This window comes from Leptinotarsa decemlineata, unplaced genomic scaffold (assembly GCF_025532065.1).
Source record: "Leptinotarsa decemlineata unplaced genomic scaffold, Ldec_3_MD MMD2_tig00000882_RagTag_RagTag, whole genome shotgun sequence".
Lineage (NCBI taxonomy): Eukaryota > Metazoa > Arthropoda > Insecta > Coleoptera > Chrysomelidae > Leptinotarsa > Leptinotarsa decemlineata.
Genome location: NW_027412556.1, coordinates 3,915,357 through 3,928,142, shown reverse-complemented (window position 1 = coordinate 3,928,142; position 12,786 = coordinate 3,915,357). Strand labels below are relative to the sequence as shown.

At 33.5% G+C, this 12,786-nt stretch overlaps 3 protein-coding genes across 3 annotated transcripts; 2 read left to right on the top strand and 1 right to left on the bottom strand.

The window, feature by feature from the left end:
* Nucleotides 1-1,262: 1,262 nt before the first annotated feature.
* jub (LIM domain-containing protein jub) lies at nucleotides 1,263-8,508 on the top strand. The gene is given in 7 exon segments (XM_074174835.1): nucleotides 1,263-1,931; nucleotides 1,934-2,651; nucleotides 3,300-3,468; nucleotides 4,836-4,862; nucleotides 5,005-5,098; nucleotides 5,156-5,321; nucleotides 7,701-8,508. Coding segments are annotated over 7 exon segments (1,887 nt in total). The 5' UTR covers nucleotides 1,263-1,454; the 3' UTR covers nucleotides 7,937-8,508.
* On the bottom strand, nucleotides 8,499-10,263 carry sicily (NADH dehydrogenase (ubiquinone) complex I, assembly factor 6 homolog sicily). The gene is made up of 4 exons (XM_023158348.2): nucleotides 9,992-10,263; nucleotides 9,445-9,676; nucleotides 9,038-9,270; nucleotides 8,499-8,915 (listed from the first exon to the last, which is right to left on the bottom strand). The coding sequence occupies exons 1-4, from the start codon at nucleotides 10,099-10,101 to the stop codon at nucleotides 8,567-8,569; spliced, it is 924 nt and encodes a 307-aa protein (XP_023014116.2). The 5' UTR covers nucleotides 10,102-10,263; the 3' UTR covers nucleotides 8,499-8,566.
* Nucleotides 10,264-10,954: 691 nt separating this feature from the next.
* LOC111503914 (angio-associated migratory cell protein) lies at nucleotides 10,955-12,315 on the top strand. Its single transcript, XM_023158347.2, is given in 3 exon segments — nucleotides 10,955-11,138; nucleotides 11,140-11,742; nucleotides 11,745-12,315. Coding segments are annotated over 3 exon segments (1,140 nt in total). The 5' UTR covers nucleotides 10,955-11,051; the 3' UTR covers nucleotides 12,195-12,315.
* Nucleotides 12,316-12,786: the final 471 nt, after the last annotated feature.

The window sequence follows — 12,786 nt, the reverse complement described above, 5'->3', positions numbered from 1 at the left end:
ACACTTGGGTTCATTCTACATGATCAAGGTAACATCGGCATCGGCACGTGATAAACATTGTGGAATAATCAATTTTTATTCATTTGTGTTTTCTTTGATTTATGGATCCATTACAATTTACTCTATTTGATTTTGAAGATATCACCCAGAAATAACAAAGAAATGGGAATGCCATTTATTTCATGTTTTTTTGAGTATCGTAGGTTGACGCTTCCCCTATACAGTCTTCTCTGATCGTATTTTCCTTGAGGGAAATCTTCAAAATTCCGTAGTTCTTCTGTTGATTATAGTTTTTCGTCAGCATCAAGCCACTTATTCTTGCGTCCAGGTGGTGCGAATGTGTGTGTTTCTGGTGGAATCTCAAGACTTCTATCTCTCTCGATTCTCTATCGATTGATAATAATAAATAAATAATAATTATTTTTTTATCTTTCTTTTCACATCAACACCTTTTTGTTTCAGAATTTTTCACTGTTTCTGTTACTTCACAAGTTATTTTTTGAAATTATTCAATGATTGGTTCCGTTGAAGAAATACTCCAATCACTAACATTAGAACCACGGAGTTGTCGGCATCTGGATTTATAATTAGAACTTGAAACTCACGGAAAATATTGATTCCAAAAAATGAAAATCTCAGATATTCAATTTATTTTCTATAATTTTCGTTAATACAAATATAAAAGCTCTTTATAATAAAGAACAAATTTAAAACATATTGTTCATTGAGTCAGTAATGTGTCGAAAAAGGCATAGCTTTCAAGACGAATACAAAAATGGAAAACAATGTAAAATAAAATTCACAACGTACAATTCAACTGAGATGATTTTAATCGTATATACCTGAAATGTTCCTACTTATGCGTGAGTAGATGATAACACTACACATAATAAATGTGTAGCAAAAACGGTTCAACCAATTTTGGTGCGGTTTTCACTGATATATTGTTGTAAAATCTACTTTCAACATTCAATTTCTGAACTATTTCAATCTGTACATATGTGCATAGATATTATGACTGCGTGTGAGATCACAAACTACTTACTCTAGAGTAAGTGGTTTGTGTGTGAGATGTGATAATATGCCAAGGTGATAATGCGAAATACGTAACTGCTTGTGACTGATGTTTCTCAGCAGACTCAGTACTGCGTCAAAACGTCTTTGACTTTGTGGCTACGTTCGAATGGAGCTAGGTTACTACCAGTTACCGGTTATAAATCAATTACTCGCAAAAAAACTCCCTCTGTTATTTTTTAAGTTGTTTTTTATGTTTTGTTCTCTGTTCTCGTACTTCTTTTTTATTATGTGGTTGGTGCTGATTTGAGGTGTAGGGTGTAGTTTCTTGTTCATGAAAATCGTCACTAAAAAAATTCATTATCATAGATATTTGTAAATCATAAAATATTCAGTAGGAAGTAGCTTTGAAATACATTTTTGCGAAGCATCCCGAAAAAATGGAACACAATTATCAAAAAAAATCTTCAGACCCACAGTATATAAAAAAAATGCAGGATATGTCCTTAAGCGACCATGAGACAAGATACACACGTGACATGAACATGGGAAAAGCTGAACCTGCAGTTCCTACCTATCATCAAAAACAGAGATCCATTGGAACCACAGATAATTTCAATAAAGATCCCCCAAAGTCAAATGACTATAGGATGTATGAAAGATCTAATGTAATTGCTAGCTCTAAATATGCGACGCCAAAACATGTAGAAACATTAGGAAGCCCAAGACTTTATGAAGAAAGTGATGTTTATGTTCAATGCGCTAAACCGCAAGTTCCAATGAGTCCTACACACTCCATTGGAGGATCGTCCCATGCTGGCAGCCCTAGGACAAGTATAGCTAGCAACTCAAATGTTTATGAGAATATTGATTATAACTCGGATAAAGCTGCTGCTCAGGCTCCTTATTATGGGGGATGAGTAATGTTGAATCAAAGACTTATACAAAAGCACAGCCACAGGTGCCTTTTGGCAGAAACATATCTGATATGGAAGGTCCACCAGTGTATGAAAATGTACAGAATTTTCCGCATAAAAGCTCAGGTGCTATGCCTGGACCTCAGGTACCTCCAAATGCACCTCCGCCATATAGTAATTGTTTGCCAAGTTCTCAGTACTCTGATCAGCCTGTTTATTCTTCTATGCAAGCTTCCAGTAGTTCAAATGCCCAACCTCAGTCACCTTACCGTAATTACAGCAGTTCACCTCTGAAAAGTATGACTCAGCAACAGCTTGATGAACTGAACAGCGGTGATTATGTTTGTATGACTGGCAACATTATTCAATCTAAATTGGGTTCTAATATTCCTTTTCAAACCACTTCTGCCAAGAACTATGATAGATCCATTCCCACTGGAATTGCTCAAACGCCTGTGAAGGTTTCACCTCTCAAGGAAGTGAAGAAACCTCCAGTACCGCAAAAAGTTGATGTTCGGCCTTCCCCAGTACCCAGTCCTACACCTAGCACTTTAAGTAACAGTAGTGGGAAGTTAAAATTATCAGGAAAAAGTTTGTTGCCGTACAGCATAACACCTCCCAAACCGACAGGTCCTACTGAAGCTGAAAAAAAAATTGAAGAAATGACCAGGCAGATAGAGGAAGAAATGGAGAAGCACGAAGAAGAGGGGGAATATTTTGGTGAGATTTATAGAATAATTCAGATATAAGGTTCTGAAAAATATCAGTCAAGTTCGAGCCAACTGATGTGGTTCAGAAAAAAGTCAAAATTAGAGAAAAATCTTGCTTTCCTACCTGTTTTGCTTATGTTGTCCTTATATATTTAAAAAATGTATTTTTTGAAGTGGATTCAATTGAGATAATTTAACTTTTCCTTGAACACCTTCTTGCTAAATAAAACAATGATTTTTATAACTCTTGTCTTTATGTGCTAATCTCAAAAACAGCTCAACCAATGCAGTTTTCACCAATGAATTGTAAGAGGCTTCACTTAATATTTAGCATCTGATTTATGTCAATTAGCCCATGAATTAAAAAAAAATAAATCACTTTAGAGAATCACATCACACATTTTTTGGAAAAAGTGCTCTAATTAATACTTCTTTGATTTGTATGAAACTTTGGTTAACAAATGAAGTCGTCGGCAACAACAAGTATATAAATAACTTGATTATATATATATTTTTTTTCATCAAATATGTCGTCTTATTTGCACCACTTACCTCTCTGCTAGATTGAGCTTGTAACGAGAAACGTATTCAATTATAAGATCGAAGTATAGTGATATTGTTAAACCCATATAAATACTGTAATATTCCTAAATTTCAGGAATATGCCATACATGCGGTGACAAAGTCACAGGTGCAGGACAGGCTTGCCAAGCCATGGGGAACTTGTACCATACCAATTGTTTTATATGTTGCTCCTTGCGGAAGGGCTCTAAGAGGAAAGGCCTTTTACAAGTTCACCGCAGGGTCTACTGTGAAGAAATTACTTAGTAAGCCCTAGCCCAAATGTATTTATGACTTTTATTTTTTTATTTAATATATTTACTACCTAATTTTACTTGCATGCCTGGAATTAACATTTATTTAATTTGGTTACTGATGATCTAGTAAGAGAAACAAGAATCAGACTGAAGGAATTTGTGAAATCTTATTTCAACTGGACTGTATGCAATACAATTGAGAATAAACAATGTTCTGGATCAAGCTGCATATGTTTTAAATTGGTAAAGTGGAATTTTCAGTATTTACAGTGATGTCTGAACTCAGCAACTTTGTTAAGATGTAGTGAAGGGAATTGAATAAAACCATTTCTTTAATGAACATTGAAGGGAAACAAATATTTATTGAAATGATAAAATAAGCACTCATTGAAACAGAGGTTTTTAAAAAACAAATAAAACTTCCTCAAATTGAATCAAAAATTTATAGAAAAGCACTGTCACGGGGGCCTTTTGGCAACAGACACATATCTGATATGGAAATGTACTGGATCTTTCCATAAAAGCTCAGGTGCTATGTCTGGACCACAAGTACTTCCAAATGCACCTCCGCCGTACAGTCAAAAAATCTATTCTCACTTGGAAATTAAAATCAAGATGTACGTACGAGTATCTATTTCTGATAGTGAAAAAAATAAATGTCTATATTTGTAGAACCTAGAGAAAACAGTGTCTACACAGGAAAAACTTGATACTTTTGGATCTGGATTCCTGGCGAAACTGGTCTGGAAGGTAATGAATCTTGCAAAGGAGGTTTCATTGAACCAGAACCTGTCGTTGGCGTCACTTGAGACTTTGTCAAACATATACCTGGTCTGCGAGAGGAGTTTCAGACTCCTAGCAAAATCTACCAGAAATGGCCCATTCCTTCAAAGTATTGTGACAAAACAATTGTTAGATGACACCAGAAAGTCCTACATTATCTAACAGGCTTACAAGTCACTGTCCCTAAATCATCAAATGAAGACACATGAAATTTCAGAAATTAGTACATGCCATACCCTTTCTGTTTGGAAATTAATGAAACAGCAGAGCGTATTGAAAGATACCAATAGAAAAACAGACTGTAGTATCAACAATGATTATATGTCGATATAAAAAATGCTCCATTTTAACTTCAACTTGTTTTAAAAATTCTAACAACTTTAGGTAAAACATACCCTAAATCCAGTTTATTCCAGAGTTAATGTTTATGAGAAAACTTATGAGATTTCATAGTTATCTGCCTTCATAAATTTATTTTCATTCTCTTATAAGATCATCTTATAGCATGTACATAGAAATATAAGTATGGTATATAATATTTTAGATTTGTTAAAAAAAAAATCATACATTCATTTCAGAGATAAAAATCATAGGACTCTTATTTGTAAGGGTTCAATGCCGTTTTTTTTTCATCTTCCAATTCAACTTTTGACCACAAGCTTTAAGTGGTTTTCAATTGGTCCATTTCATGTGTGCTTAATCGATTACATTTTCTTTCAAATAGTCTGTGAGGTCAATTTTTTACCAAAACTAGATCCAGAGTGAGGAATATAAATTTGCATTTTTGTTTCAGTATTCAGGTTTCCAGCAAACTGCTGAGAAATGTGCTATTTGTGGACACCTCATCATGGAAATGGTATGGCGTGAAAGAAGGGATCAAATAAAACAACTGAATTTTTTATTTTTTTTACAGATACTCCAGGCAATGGGAAAATCTTATCATCCAGGTTGCTTTAGATGTTGTATTTGTAACGATTGTTTAGATGGAGTCCCTTTCACAGTAGATGTCGATAATAAAATTTATTGCGTTAATGACTACCACAGGATGTTTGCCCCCAAATGTGCAGCTTGTGGCAAAGGTATCAAGTGAACATTACTAAGTTTCATACAAGCCTACCTTTTTTTTTTTGTTTATTCTTTTGACGTTGATTTCATTTAATTTGAGGCTTCGCCATCATCACATATTGTATACTATCATGTATTACAGTTGTCCTGAAGAAGACAGTCAACATTGTCGAAAGTTTAACAGATATCAAATAATTTTTTTTGCATTGAGCCCAAACGTAACTAACTGCAACCTCACGAGCATAATCTCTTATAAACAAGCATGTGATTCAAGCATGGGCAACACTTGGTTGCCAAAAGAAGTACAAGTACACAGAGCCATGAAGTGTTGCCCATCCTTACACTTGGTTGCACTATACTGATGATGGACCAAAGGCCCCAAACATGTGTCTATGATTTATTCTTTTTTTGAGTGCTATATCTGATGAAATTATCTCTTGGTTTATGTCAACCAAATATTGCTCGTCCTTGCACTTGACTGCACCATACTGATGATGTACCAAAATCCCGAAACACGAGTCTGTAGTTTTCCTTATTTTGAGACCTCTGTCCGATACGATTATCTCCTGGATTTATATACATATATATTATTCATTGATTTTTGTATGATTATTTTCTTAAGATAAATTGAATTGGAATAATGAATATAATTGAATATATTTTATTGTTCTCTAGCTAAACAACCTGAATCAATATTAAAAAAAAATTAGCATGATATTCAGACATAATTGATAATAACTTTGGGGAGTACTTCTCTATTAGTGTAATCTGGACATTAGCAATGAATTCAAAGAAAATTGAGAGATGAAAAAACGAGTATCGGAGAAAGAAAGATACAGATATGGTATGATATGGAAGTCAGGATTGGGAATTTCAATTTCACAATCATGCTCTGCCATCAGTTCTATCAAATAATGCTACATCGAACATATATGAGGGTAATCTCTGTACTAAAAATTATTTTTCAAGACTTCATTCATTCCCAAGCAAATTGTTTTTCGTACGTCTTATTTTGACTTACAGTTTTCACAGTTACGTCTCGCAAATTTCTTTTTTGTAACTTCGAAGAATCATTTATTCAAGAGAATAAATGACTTTCAAGCATTCAAGTTATGTAAGCAAAATTATGAATGTTGACACGAAATTTTCCTGAACACACAAAAATTAATTGAATCAAATGTTGAAAATCTCCCCTTCCCGCACTATGCATGCATCTTCTCTTTTCAAAAACTTGCAGGACGTGAAACTATGATGCGAATTCTCAACCACTCTTCAGTATGAATTGGTACACTGCAAACTTATAAATTTTTGAGGTTTGGAGACCTAGACCATGAATCGCTGTCAGTTTCTTACTAAAATATAAATAGGTATATTTTATCAAAGCTGACAATTATTTTTAGTGAAACTGTCTGTAATTATGTCCAGTCAATCTCTAGCCAGATGTAATAAAAAGACATGGAGAATTTTCCAAACAGAACATTTGGTATTTAAATTGTTCCGGGATCTTCCTCAACTGAATTAAAAACCGTTACTTCAATTTTAACGTTCATATAGTCCAACCTTCTATGAATGTTTGAAAATATTTATGTATACCGAAGTTATCATAAAAAAAAGATTTTGTTTCTTAAAACTTTGGGACTCGGTAGGACTTATTGTTCACATGACGTTTTTTTTCTCAAAATGGATATAAAAATAACCTCAAATATTAGCATGTTTTTGAGAAACGCCCTGTAGATGATAGTAGTCCAAAGAAACTTATTGTAGTGAAGGAAAGTATTTTAGTAGAAAGTACCAATCTTGTCAACTCATAAACGCTCTCTTTTGTTTGAATTTTAACAATTCACTTGGAGGAATCTAAAAAAATAGTATAGTATTATTTATAGTAAGATATTGTTTTCAATTAAAATTTTTGATAATGTAAGATGATGTTAATAAGTGAAAATTTGGATAATTGCTAGTGTTATTAACTATGGTAATGATTTTACCCAGTGTGTGGGTCAGTATTCGCTCTCAGTTAACTTATTAATTGCCTTTTACTGCTTTACTCGTAATTTATAATTTTTCACTTTGATTCTTAGATCTTTCTCCAATACTCCAAAAGAACTCGTTTTGAAAATATCTGTATAGGAATGTTCATAAATTCTGGAAACACCCATAATGTGTAAATGAGAAAGGTCAGAGAGTTATATGAGGTCTATTAAAAAAAATAATGTGATTGTTCAATTTTCGCAGGCTACATACATTCAATTAGCGATTTTTTTGTTGGTACACTCGTCTCGAACAATGTTCACAGTTTAGCAGTGTTAAATAAAAAGATCTATTTTTCTGCAGTTAGTTTTTTTTGTACTTTTAATATCCTGATTTCAAAGACTTTCACCAAATCTATCTTGTAGGCATAACCCCTGTTGAAGGTACCGAGGAAACTGTTCGAGTAGTATCAATGGATAAAGATTTCCACGTGGACTGTTATGTTTGTGAAGAATGTGGAATGCAACTGACAGATGAACCAGATAAGCGTTGCTATCCATTGGAGGAGAGGCTGATGTGCCGCAATTGCCATATACAGACATTGAAACATATGCCCAACCAGATGCATCCTGTGGCAGCCTCTTTTCAATACACGGGATAAGTTGCCAGAATGTTCACTTTCTACACATTCCTTCACATCATTTCCACCGCAAAGGTGCTCTTTTTGTTGTGCTTTGAAAGACTGCTAGGTATGGTTGTAACGTTCAGTACAGTTTGAACTGCGTGGAGTGCCCGTCGACTCTCTAGTATAGTTTATGATATTCTACATTGGAAATTACCTCAGATATTATTTGATACAAATACCGGAGCTGAGACCCTCAACTGAAAATTATTAAAATAAATTAGGTCATGTTCAATTCGCCCTTGTAATGTAAATTTGGAATATGAGAAAACTTTACTGTGTATTTTCAAGTTTTTTTTAATCATGCCAAAAGTGTTTTGAAGTTTTTATAATCAATGCTAGTCTAGGTGTTGGTGACAACGAATAATTTAGAAACATTTTTTAGTGAAATAACTTTTTCATACTCTACGTAAAAGATCAGCTCTGGTATCGTTTTATGCTTAAATTGAATTTTTATAAAACGTCATATATTTTTTTTTACAATTATATATTTTAACTTTAGTTCATTGCCATTTTTGAAAGTTGGTAATAAAGATACTACTTATATTGAACTTTGTTTATTCAATAGTCCTTTTCCAGCAGTGATTAGGTACACTATTTTGAAACTAATCAGTATTTATTTCTAAAAAATGTAATCCACAGTCGTGGTAGCAATTTCCAAGATCTTTGCTGCAAGTAAGGATGAAATACATCATGGTTTACTTTTTGCAACCTATCCAGGTACACGTGAACTGAAACTGCAGGTAACAAAGCACTTCGTGCTTCTTTTGGCACCTTCTCTAAAAGACTCCTTGCCTTTACTAAGTGTTGATGAGCCCTACTGGCAAGTTCAAAGGTACATTCCGATAGCTGTTCACTACTTTTAGATCTCAATATCTCTTCCTGGCTAACCCTATTTTTAGTAAGAATATCTTGGGGTACAGGAAGAAAGTTTATTCTTCGAGCATGAGGGATTCCCCTGAAACATAATGCCATAATGAGCTTCCACCAGAACATGAAACATATGTTCTACAATGTGAAAAAATTTAAACTCGCACAATTTAAAATTGTATATTGTTCATAACTGGGCTACCTTACTACCTGATTTGTTGAACTATTCCTTGTGCTTTTCCTAAATGTGAAGCAGCATGATCTGCGTTAACATTCCTTACACCGCAACCTTCCAAAACTAGGTAGAACACGTTTGAAACACTTTGTTCTGCATATTTTTCCAGTTCTTCTAGAGTTTTAAAGCTGGTCAATTTCAGGGAATTTCTTCTAGATGATATCAGGTTATTAAAATATCTTTTGCTCAGTTTGCATTCCATGTTTGCCTAAAAATAGTAATATATTTTTTTAGCCAATTCGATGAAATATGTAAACACAGTTGTGGAAAATAAATATTGATTTTTCCAATTCAGACATGAATAAGGTATAAAACGACTTGGGAGTTTATTTTTCTTTGTTTCCTCTTTCCTTTTTGTCATTACTAATTCACATATTCTCACCTTAAACAGTTGCTGAGCAACAGGATGCTTAGGAACCAGTTTATAGTCCTTTGAAAAACACTTATCCACAGTTTCTTCCCAAAATTTTAATCTCATTTGTCCTATAGTCTCTTGAGTAACTTGCTCTGCTACTTGTGAAACTTCAATATTGAAACTTCTAATTGCAAAAGCACATGATCTAGATGTGTTCTGAAGTAAGAGAGTACAAATGAAATTCTCGTAGTCATACTTTCTACAACGAAGTACAGAAATTATGGTCAACTTTTTCAGATAAACCTGATCCATATTGAAATGTTTCAAAAATATCATTTTATCAACTGATTCTGTTTTAAAATGCAAGATTTTTACAGATAAAATTTCAACTGATATGGATTAGGCCCTTTCATGTGTTGAACATGGGGTATAAATAAATCAGACAAATTCCAAGATTTGATTGTGTGATGGAAAAAAGCAGGAATCATGTCTTCAATGAAACATTCAATTAATTTTTAAATTTAGGTCGAACTAAGAAATATATTCTATATCTTCAAAGATTTTCTTGATTTACCTAACGGCTTCAGCACAGTATTCTGCTGATGATCTGCTCATATTTCTTGTAACATTCATAGAATGGATTTTCCTACTTAACATCATTGACATTTTTTTAATTTGGTTCATTGTAACTTTTGATAAAAAGTAAGAACTTGAAGGAAAAGAATACGTATTATCACAGAACTCCCTATAACATCTTTAAAAAATTAAAAAGTATATCTTTTAATTTTTGTTAAATGGTGTAGTATTCTGTGACCATAACATAACCAAATTATTTGTAGAGATGGGTTTATGGATACGATATGTCGATACTGGTATCGATAAACATTTTGAAAATCGAATATCGATACAAAAAATAATATCAATACCGTTAAACCTATCGACATTTTATGAACCTGATTCATTACTTTTTGTATCTTAATCTTCCGTAATATGTCATTCTATTATGATACATTACTTCCTCCACGTAACTTCAAAGTGAGAATTGGCTAGTTGGCAACATAATTTCAATTGATAGAGATCACTCCGTAAATAAATAATCCTGTACGATTTTATTTGTCAATGGAACAAAAACTTCTTATTTTCAAATAAAAGTGTTAGAATGTGTCACAAATCCCGCACTTTCAACCACTGCTCAGTCTTTTACCCCGCGGCAATAAACATCATCGCAAATTTCATCAGTTTTACCCCTATTGGCTTCTCTACCATCAATATATTTTTTTTCAGATGAAAGCATGAGTAATACTATAAAATGCAATTTGCTAACCGAGTATAAACCATTATGATGGTAACTTGATTAGCGAAACGCGCGTCGAGAGACAGTTTTTTATTCTGGTTTATGAAAAGTGTTTTCAAAAGATTCATTTTACGCAGTTGATTCGAGATTCTTCCTAAAAAAAATAACTTCATAGGAAAAGGCCAGGAAGTATTTCTAAATTTGGCATGGATGAGCTATTGATGGCCCTCTACTGGCTCTCTGATAGTACTAATTCAAATCGTGGTTATGATTTTGAAGGTTAAGTAGAAGTTCATGGTGTGGTTACTAAACGGAGTAGAATAATTTTTTTCAACAGAAAATGGATGATGATTTCGAGCCTGAAGATCACCAAGAAGAAGTTATCTACCTCGACGAAGTGCAAGAAGTATCAGTTGAGGAATATATTAGAAGATCTCGATATTAGTGTTGATGATGAGCCAGAATGCCAACCTGAAATAATCGACTTATCTGTTCTTACATTCCAAAATCATAAAAAATCATCTGTATTTTGCTCAGATTTGACTAACGACGGACAGCTTGCAATAACGGGGGGCGAGGATGACACAGCTTTTTTGTGGAAAACTGAGAATGGCGAGGTTGTATTTGAATGTACTGGGCATAAAGATTCTGTCGTAGAAGTTTGTTTCAATTTTGACAATCAATATGTTGCTACAGGAGATATGAAGGGTATGATTCAAGTTTGGAACGTACAGGAAAAGACATTGGTGTGGTGTCATGAGTGCGATGACGATTTGGAATGGTTGTTTTGGCATCCACTGACCAATGTCCTGTTTTGTGGTAGTCGCAATGGTGATGTCTCTGTGTGGCAAATTCCTCAAGGCAACTGTAAAATGCTATATGCTCATAATAATTCCCCTGCTCTTTGCAGCAAACTTTTACCTGATTTAAAACACATTTTGGTTGGTTATGAAAATGGTCAATTGAAACTATGGATTATTAGGGAGTGCAAAACCTGTGGACCATCAATCTGCCTGGACCTGCCTACAATGTAGATATTGATAAAGAAGGAACGCTAGCCATAGTAGCACCTGGTTCTATATTAGTCAAATTAGCAGATGGAAAAATAATAACAACGTTACTAGCTGGAGGCGAAACAGACGTTGAGGAAGTCTTGTTCAATAAGGAGTTAGGGAATGTAGCGACAGGATCAATATCAGGAAAATTATGTGTATGGGAACTGGGTCACCACGTTCTTAGACATGAGGCAAATATTCAATGTGCGGTGACTGTGATGAAGTGGGGATCAAATTGCAAAATATTCATTGGAGCCTCTGATGCAGCAGTTTATGTTTGTGATGTAAAAACTGGTACATTATTACACAAACTTACAGGACATAAATCTGAGATTTTGAGTATTTCTGTATTCAAAAATTGTAGTAACCAGATATTAACAACTTCTGACGATGGGACTGCTAAAATATTCAATATAAAAATTGATTAATTATTGTTGTATACTGTTTTTTATATTGTTATATATTCTATATTTTTGAGAACCATTCTTCAAACATTTCTTATATATTTATGTTATAAAAATTTTTCTATTACAAAGATTTGAAGCATTATTTGATTGAATTTTTCTTGCTGAAACATAATACTGAGTTCTTTACAAAAATGTTTTTTTTTGCAGCTCCTTCATTCAGATTGATGATATACAATTAAACTTTTAGTAAAACCGTTTCAACTGTATGTTTCAGAAAAACGATTACTTGAAACTTCCTTTTTTTTGGGCTTCCACAACGCTAAGAAAATGATAAAAAAATTGGGATAAAAAATTTCTAAAACGCACCATTTTTTCTCAAAAAAACAGTGAAACTTAGAATGAGCCTTTTTCCTGAGAATAGTACAGCAAACGTGTCACGAGAGGCAGCACTGGTAGTAGTGACAAGCAGTAAACTATTTACATGTAAAACAGTGTTATTTACGTAATATTAATTTATTATTTGAAAATATAAACCTGATATAAAAAATTATTTTGTGCTAATATAATGCCAACAAAGCATTGCTGTTTTGAGAATTGTACGTCGGATAATCGA

Excerpts from the sequence above, each read along its gene's own strand:
- sicily (XM_023158348.2), bottom strand. The coding sequence starts at position 10,101 with ATGAACCAAATTAAAAAAATGTCAATGATGTTAAGTAGGAAAATCCAT. Across the intron at positions 9,677-9,991 it reads TACTGTGCTGAAGCCGTTAG|AAAGTATGACTACGAGAATT; the intron begins GTAAATCAAGAA and ends ACTTCGTTGTAG. Across the intron at positions 9,271-9,444 it reads TTGCTCAGCAACTGTTTAAG|GCAAACATGGAATGCAAACT; the intron begins GTGAGAATATGT and ends TACTATTTTTAG.